The sequence below is a fragment of the Delphinapterus leucas genome, chromosome 9, assembly GCF_059928025.1.
Source record: "Delphinapterus leucas isolate spDelLeu-1000000601 "Yukka" chromosome 9, BTC_Dleu_Yukka2, whole genome shotgun sequence".
NCBI lineage: Eukaryota > Metazoa > Chordata > Mammalia > Artiodactyla > Monodontidae > Delphinapterus > Delphinapterus leucas.
This window is the reverse complement of record NC_143137.1, coordinates 53,867,864-53,876,794: the sequence shown is the minus strand read 5'-3', so window position 1 is coordinate 53,876,794 and position 8,931 is coordinate 53,867,864. Positions and strand designations below refer to the sequence as shown.

General features: G+C 34.2%; 1 protein-coding gene across 1 annotated transcript; it reads right to left on the bottom strand.

Annotated features, from left to right (window-relative positions):
- Positions 1–890: 890 nt before the first annotated feature.
- STEAP1 (STEAP family member 1) lies at positions 891–7,713 on the bottom strand. The gene is made up of 4 exons (XM_022589929.2): positions 6,800–7,713; positions 4,135–4,647; positions 3,371–3,535; positions 891–1,282 (listed from the first exon to the last, which is right to left on the bottom strand). The coding sequence occupies exons 1-4, from the start codon at positions 6,881–6,883 to the stop codon at positions 1,025–1,027; spliced, it is 1,020 nt and encodes a 339-aa protein (XP_022445637.1). The 5' UTR covers positions 6,884–7,713; the 3' UTR covers positions 891–1,024.
- Between the last annotated feature and the right edge of the window lie 1,218 nt (positions 7,714–8,931).

Here is an 8,931-nt window from a genome sequence, read left to right as displayed (position 1 = left end):
TGCTAACCCCAACCTCCCACTTCATCCCTCCCCCAACCCCATCCCCCTTGGCAGTTAGTAGTCTGTTCTCTATGTCTGTGATTCTGTTTCTGTTTCCTAGATAGTTCATTTGTGTCATATTTTAGATTCCACATATAAGTGATATCATACGGTGTTTGTCTTTCTCTTTTTGACTTACTTCACTTAGTATGATAATCTCTAGTTGCATCCATGTTGCTGTAAATGGCATTATTTTGTTCTTTTTTATGGCTGAGTAGTATCCCATTGTGTATATGTACCACATCTTCTTTATCCATTTATCTCTCGATGGACATTTAGGTTGTTTCCATGTCTTGGCTATTGTAAATAGTGCTGCAATGAACACTGGGGTGCATGTATCTTTTTGAATTATAGTTTTGTCCAAATATATGCCCAGGAATAGGATTGCTGGATCATATGGCAATTCTATTTTTAGTTTTCTGAGGAACCTCCATACTGTTTTCCACAGTGGCTACACCAACTTATATTCCCACCAACAGTGTAGGAGGGTTCCCTTTTCTCCACACCCTCTCCAGCATTTGTTATTTGTAGACTTTTTAATGATGCCCATTCTGACTGGTGTGAGGTGGTACCTCATTGTAGTTTTGATTTGCATTTCTCTAATAATTAGCAACGTTGAGCATTTTTTCATGTGCCTCTTGGCCATCAGATAATATCTTTTTTTCATGGTTCGTGATAACTTTTGAGGAGTGGCAAGGACTGGTATTTCAAGGCTTTTTATTATTTATAATGCTATGTAGTCTGACAAATGAGATATGATTATTTTTTATGCTCAGCTTTACTAAACATAGAGAATGTGATAAAGGTTATTTAACTTCTCGCTTTGAATCACATCTGCAAGGAAATACACATATTTCAAACACCACCCATAAACAAAGAGATAGGTTAAGATCCTCAAGTGGTCATTTTATTAAACAAATACAAATTTGAAGTGTTTATGATAAAATATATCAATATTGGACAAAAATGTGTGTAAACAGCAATTCTACAACTGGGAAGACATCTTAGTTTTGTTAATGTTGGTAACATCCTCCCAACCGTGTCTAATCTTCAGTATCTTCTTTCTCAAGCACGGCAGGAGTAGTATGGCTTTGCATATCAGGACAACAATTGGAAGGAAAACAGCTATCATAAAATTTGGAGGTGTATACCATACAAATTGTTTTATATCTACCCATTTATTCCAGGCAAAAACCAATGCATGTATTGTGCCCAGCAGAAGGGAAACAATTCCTAGTTTGCTCTGCAAAAGAAAAAAGAATTATCTTGGTGAGATTGGTTCATTTAGAGTTTATTCCATCCTATATCATCTAGATCTGTTTTGTTGCTTGGAAATTCTTCCATTCATCTCCATTTGTTTTCCTATTACGTTTCTCGACAATGTCCACTCATATTTCCACTCTTTTTACATGTGGGTAATGCCTTTGTCTCCAGGCTATCTAAGTTGAGAAAATTCACAACCATTCTCCTTTTGGTCTCAGAAAATCGATAACATTGCCTTCCCTTTCTCCATACCTTGTTCTTCTCTCTTATGACATTTATTTTATGATGCTTTGTCTCTTGTGCATTTGCCTTAATTCTGCTTATCAAGAGACACCTAAAATCAGAGACTCTGTCTGACTCATCACAGGATCCCTGCAGAATCAACACAATGCTGTGCACATTTTAGGTGCTCAATAAATATTGGTGGGTTGACTGAAGATCAGTGCAAAAATCAACTTGATATTAGTGATCTTTATCAATTACAAAGGCAACTAAAGTGATTGTGATTTTGGTATATTAATACTAAAGTGAATGAGCTTGGTCTTTGTTAGAAAAATCAAACATTTTGATAAAGTGGAAAAATACCAACAATTATTTCAATGTTTGAACGAAACAGAGAGATATGGAGATGTGAAGAAAAATATCAGCTTGCATTGGGATACTTGGCACCATCCAGATAAAGTTACTTAAAAAGAATTGTTCACCTATGTAGTTTTGTGGAATTCCTGCAATAGCTCTTCTAGATATCTTCTAACTTCTATTCACTTTACAGGAAATGTTCACTAGACTGTCAGAATGAATCCAACTCACAATTATTCAGCAGTAAGCCCCAATGAATACAACCAAATAGCTAAGTTTATATTTTCAAATATAAATCTCCAAGGTAAATCATAAAGTAGCCAGTACTTAGATTGTAAATGAAAAGTTGCTAGGTTATTAATTGAAAAATGTATGTAATTAGTTGAAGATTAATTTACCAAATGTGTATTGTATACATATTATGGGCTAGGTATTGTACACAGAGTGGAATGGGTTGGGTTGTCAAGATACAGCGCTTGAATTTGTAATTAAATCTGTAAAGTGATGCACAGCATATGTGTGACAGGCAGAGCAATGTAAGAAGAGAGTTATTTAATGAGGAACAGACAACTCCAATGGCTATCAAGCTAAACCTACAAAATCAGCAAATATTGCACCTGGAAAATGTGGCATCATCTGTAAACCACATTCAAATAATTCCGATGGAGACATTCTTTCCAGCTTAATCAGATGTCCTGATAAGGTGTCTGTTGGAGTACATGCATGGATGTGTACAAAGGATAGTGAGGATTAACTGACTTTGTGGGAATTTCCAAAGATGTCTACCCATAAAAGTTAAAGCTATGTATATAATTTAAAAAATCTTGGCAGCGCTTAAGGACTGAATTAAGTTTAGTCCTTTGAATCTTGTCCGACATGGATCCCATTGTTCTTTCTAGGGTGTAATCTACCACTAGGAAGTTAACCTCAGTAAATCTGAGGCAGTTTTGAATTCCAGGAATATTGAGTAACTTCAAGTGAATAAGCTACATAAAATGTAACTTGGAAAAAGAAGCTTTTAAAATTAGATATTACAATACCTTTGGTAGATAAAACTCCATATTTCAAGGAGGAGAGTACAAAGCTGTGTAACTTAAAAGGCATGAATAAAATCAGAGGATAGGCAAAATTTTTTTTACTTTTGGAGAACTAAGAAAACAATATTGAATTTCTAAAATATCACATTTGTTGTTATTAGATAGATAGCTTTGTCCAAAGCTTGTCCAACAAGCTTCAAATGTTAGAAATAATATTTTTCTTTGAGTAATGCCTCTTATATATGTCTAGAAAACACCTCTCCTATTTATCAGCAAGAGGGAAAAATGATAGGAGAGCACATTTTTAATTGGAACAAGTGTGAGATCTTTGCTATTGGAAAACCATCTATTATTCTTTTATGGGGTAAAGTCAATATACTTGAGGATATTATAAGCTTAAAAAGAAGATTTACCTCTCTGAGGGACCAGAGTTTTTTTTATATATAATTTACCTGAATATAGTGAAATTCTCTCCATGTCAAAGAGTCGCTCACAGATGGAATAGACGTCACAGCCAACAGAGCCAGTATTGCAAGTGTCACAATTCCTAGAGACACATAAATTTCCATTCTCCAAACGTCATGCTCGATCCAGGCATCTTCTTTATTTTGTTGGACCTAAGAGAGGGTGAAAAGAGGAAGGAAAAAATGCAAACAACACTTGTTTCCAGTATAAGAACCTCCTTCTACGCTCCCTCTACTATGGAGGACCTGATGACTAGGGGCCTCCACAAATTTATGACTTTATTTTTGCATTTCTCTAAGAGAAATGACATAGGAGCTATTGATATTTTTCCTTGAACACAAAATTTATATAATCTGTTTTATTAATTTATATAATGGTTATTTGTTGGTTAGAATTGTCATATGTGTGTATATAGGGTAAATAAGCAGAAAATAGGAACAATTAGCATTAAAAAGAAATCTTCTGAGGGTGGTAGAAGATTGAAATGTGGCTCGGTCCATGAACAAAATACTTGTTTATGTTGTTAAAGTTGTAGTTTACTATTTTCAGCTTAGAAAACTTTCCTCAAAGTAGAATTATACAACCAAGCCCCAGTGAAGAGTTATAATAAAAAATTTTAAAAAGCAGATTACTTTCTCAACACAGGGTTTCAACAGAGGTTTGGGGTACTGATATTAAAATAAGAAACAGCTAATTTGTTAGGAGACTTAGACTTTTTAGTTTAGTGATATTGTCAGTAATGTCATCCTACCTGTTGATATGCCCAGTTTAGCAACTTGTATCTGTAGGATCGTCTCATTGGATAGGATAAGCTGTAAACTGCATGCAGTACAGCAAAAAAGAAACTGAGAAGACCAAATTGCTTTCTTGTTACCATCCACCTATCCAACCAATGTGGAAATTTCTTATACTTGGTTCCATTATGAAGCTGCACAACTGCTGCTATCACACCTGGCAAATAAACCAGTGCCAAGAGGGTGATGGAAACCATTGGCAAGACTTTGTTGATGACCAGGATTGGAATTTTATAAAAATACTGTTGATGGGAAGTTACAAAAGGGTGAATTATTTCCCTCAGAAGAGTGTAAAGAAAAGTCAGAGATGATACGATAGCAGCGATTTTAATAGGTAAACGCCACTTTGGAAAGAGTTCCTGTTTGTGCTGAAGCTCTGGGGGGCAATCAAATTCATCACAATGGGTTGTTTGGTGCAAGTGCAAAAGCACAGGTCTTTTCGGTGCGCTGGTCTCTCTTGAATCCTTATTCTACAAAGGAAAGAAAATGAACATCTTAAAATTGAACAAAACAATGGGATGTCTCTCAAACTAATTACTTACTGCTCATTGTACTTATCAGTAAAAAGGGACATTTTGAACCTTGCTTTTGGATACTGGTTAGTGGAAGGTGGCATAGACTATGTGGCAATGATCAAAGGTATACTTAGTTATCCTACCTTACTGGGGGTTCTCCATAATTTCTGTTACTCATTTTTCTTTAAGTCAAAAGAAATACATGCTTCAGATACCTCCACTAGAGCTCAGACCATTGTGTTTCTATCTTGAAAGTGTAAAAGAATGAAATAATGCAACTGGGAAACAAAAACTGAAAAACTTAAAAAAAAATCCAGCAATCTTTGGTAAAAATAATAACACTTGTAAGTAGTCATAGTTGTATTTGTTTTATAATTTCTTTTGGTTACTGGACAACCCTCTGCAAACTCCATTCATTCAAGTACAAAGGAACAGGAATAATATAGTCATTACTATTAGATAAAAATATGTAATTTCCATCTTGTAGTCTTTTTTTAAATTAATGTTTATTGGAGTATAGTTGATTTACAATGTTGTGTTAGTTTCTGCTGTACAGCAAAGTGAATCAGTTATACATATATGTATATCCACTATTTTTTAGATTCTTTTCCCATATAGGTCATTACATTACAGAGTATTGAGTAGAGTTCCCTGTGCTATACAGTAGTTTCTTATTAGTTATCTATCTTATATATAGTAGTATGTATATGACAATCCCAATCTCCCAATTTATCCCTCCCCCCATCATGTAGTCTCATATTCATAAAATATCTCATTTGTATAAGTACTAATAGACGAATAGTCTATTAAAATGGTACAAAGGCTATATAAGTAGTTAAATCCCACAGGGGTGATTTATTTCCTGAGAAAGTTATATTTCTTTACCCAGTTGCATTTCTAGGTAGTCAACAATTCAAAAGAAGTTTGCAGTGAATATTACGTCACTTCCCCAACTGACTGATATACCAGCAAATTAAAAAAAAAAAACAACCCTCAAAATTAGAACTTATAGCAGAGTGTTTCATATTGTGTTACTTTATGAATAAATTCACTTTCTCACCTAATATGTTATTCCTAATCTCTTATAGCTCTAGATGTAGACCCATAACATTTTAATGCTCAGAATGATGTTAGTGATTATCTTGTTCATTTCCTCATTTTATGCAGAGTAACTTTAATTCGCATAGTTCTCTATAATTTTTAGTGTTTACAAATGACCTCTTGCCATTTGACTTTTACTTTCAGTAACAAATCACTATTACATCCAATGCTTTTTCCAATTACTCCATTTAGAAGGGAGTTGAGCATTATACAGCTTCTGCCATCTCTGCATATTAAAACAATCAATGGATATCAATTTTCTGGTTATGGGTGAAGAATCATGGAACAGCAAGTAAGACAGTTCACTTGAAAAATGAAAATGATTTTATTTTATGCACACTTATTTTAGACAGTATGTACTTGTACTACCTTATTTTTCCTATTAAGATAATTAAGATAAAATAAATACTTTCTGTTAAAACTGTAGTTGAGATCAGTTAGAAAGGTAAAAAGAATTTGGAAGCAAAATTTTCCACCACTTGTTCAGTCAAATAATTTAGTAAGAAACATTTAATCTTGATGTGGGGCAAAAGTGTGACAAATGATTCTTATTCCAAAGTTGAATTTATTTGGTTAAACAGTGAATCATCAATTAACTTGATGATCTCTTGGTAAACTGCCATGGAGCCTATGAAAAAAACAGTTTACAAAACTACTGTTATATGGGCATTGATGACTTTTTCAAAAAACTTAGACCCACAGAATGTTAGAAAGAATTGGAAGGGCTTTGGAGATGATCTGGTCCAACTCTCTCACTTTATAGATAAACCAAGACCCAGGATTTTCAGTGACTTATTCAAGGTTATTCAGCTAAGTCCATGACAGTCAACGTACAACTCCTCTCATAGCCCACACTGCCCTTTAGCCATCACGATATCAGTGCCAGGAATCAGAGTAAAGATATCAGCAGACTAGGGTGAAAATCACTTTTATAACACTAGGAGATATAGAACAGCATTTGAATTATTTATAGATTTTAATTAATTAATTAATATTATTATTTTACCAAATAACCATCTTCTTCTCGATTTCTCCTGGACTTCATTTTCCAAAGTTCTTCTTGGTTTGTGATGTCTTGTCTGCTCTCCATTAATTCTATAAAATAGTATGGCCTCAGCCACCTGTGCAAATAAAAATAATTATCTTCTTCACATCTGTGCTATTTATGATATTAATGTTTGATAGGGCAATATGAAAAATTTACTCATATAAGGGCTAGAGTGGCAGATAAAGTGCAATTTAAAATATAGACTGATTGACTCATTTAACCTCATATTATAATCTATAAGAATTCAAACAAGTGCCCTTGTGTCAATAGTGTTTTTCTTTGTCCAACTATCAGTGCAATGAATGATCCAGGTGTCTATATGGAATTCAAAGGGTCAGATGTTGCCTTTTATTTTAGGAGACTTTAACTCCAGGTGCTCATTTGGAGGAAAGTCAACTCCCCTCAAAGGTAAATAGAATTAGGAATGTAGTTTTTTGAGAATAACAATGTTGTCAGTGGAGGTTGGAGTTTGCTGATATAAGATTATATTTCAGGAAGTTGTGTTTAATAGACTTTTGGCGTTGACACTGGAATCTGAAATAATGGTGAAATGATTTTATGGGGAAATGTACTCTGAGTTTCAGAAAATGAACAGAATAGACACTCTCGGTAAGGTGAATGCTGATAGCAGCACAAAGGACTGAAAGGTTGTGTTTTAGAAGTGCCATTTTCCCATCGGAGTCACAGCCTGGTTTTTGTTGGTAAGACAAGCGTTGCTAGCATATTTAAATATGCTAGCATATTTAACCCTGTGGAAATTATTTTGTCACACTTCCTGCCCGATAAAAGAATCTTTTCCTTAACACTGTCCACAGATCCTCATTTGGGCTTGGTGTAACATTTTTTAGGAAAGGGAAACATATGATGTCACAACATTATTCACTGTTTTATTAGTTCTAAATTTATTTCCAGAGGAATACATTGCCAATTTATTCTTTATGAAATTCAGTAAGAAAACAGATTAGATATATAACCATTTGATTGACAGGAACATTCCAAGTGTTTCTGAATTTTAGACCATCTGTAATACTTTATTAAGTGGAAAGTTGTTTCTAGCAGTTTAAAACACTTAAAACATTCTCCAACTTTTAAAGGTTTGATCTTCACAGAGAATAAAGAGGAGTCATCTTTACATAATGCCAACATGTGCCTTTGTTGAAGTGCTCTAAGAACATTTTCCATACGTTATTTCAAAATTTCACAATATTCATGCTGAGAATATTTTTTTTGGTCTGCCCACATTCTTTTCCCACTATTTTATGATCTAAAACATTTCCTCCATCCAGAGAAATGCCCTCCTTTGGCCACAGAAGTGGGCATATGACTCAGTCTTGACTAATGACAGTTCTCTATTCTGCTCATCACACTGATTGGCTTAGGGATGGCATACAACTCTAGTTGAACCAATTAGAGTCCTTCTCTGATGTTTATATTTGGAAATGAAAGATAAAGAGAAGATATCTTTAATATTCTGTTATATAGGGATGATAGAAGCCTACCATGCTTTCTTCTACATGCTGTAAGGAGGAAGATGTCTTCAAAAGGACAGAAGAAAGCCAACACACAGAAGCCTAAGCAAGAAATGGGGAAAGACACAGAAGAGTCCTGGCATATTTAAATATTTAGAGTTTCTGAGACCAGATCCTGAATTTTTCAGTTACACAAGCCAATACAATCCCTATTTTGCTTAAGGTAGTTTGAGTAAGGTGTATATCAGTAGCATTTGAAAGAGTTCTGAGTAAAGCATATGCCAATCTTCAAGTATCTATGAACTCTATGACAGACATTGAGGAGGAAAAAGAGAAATGAGATTTCGTGTCTGCTCTGGAGGGGTTTTACAGTCTATTTGTTTAAGAAGTATTATTCCAAATCATTTGGTGATTTAACCAACATTATTAATATAGTAATTTGGGGGTGTGTATATGACTAGGAATACAAGTTTTACTTACTGTAATCAAATACACAAAATAATTCACCATGCTTGGGAGATGTGTTAACTGTGAGTTTCAGGATGGCAAAGATGTTAACATACAAATCTACACTTTTTCAATAGTAAGTCATTAACTATACTGTGAACAACCAGGTAGGCA

What these genes read in the sequence shown, in the direction of transcription:
- STEAP1 (XM_022589929.2), bottom strand. Translation starts at nt 6,883, where the DNA reads ATGGAGAGCAGACAAGACATCACAAACCAAGAAGAACTTTGGAAAATG. An exon ending in GAGAAGAAGATGGTTATTTG is followed by an intron (nt 4,648 to 6,799) that starts GTAAAATAATAA and finishes TTTCCTTTGTAG; the next exon opens with AATAAGGATTCAAGAGAGAC. An exon ending in TAAACTGGGCATATCAACAG is followed by an intron (nt 3,536 to 4,134) that starts GTAGGATGACAT and finishes ACCCTCTCTTAG; the next exon opens with GTCCAACAAAATAAAGAAGA.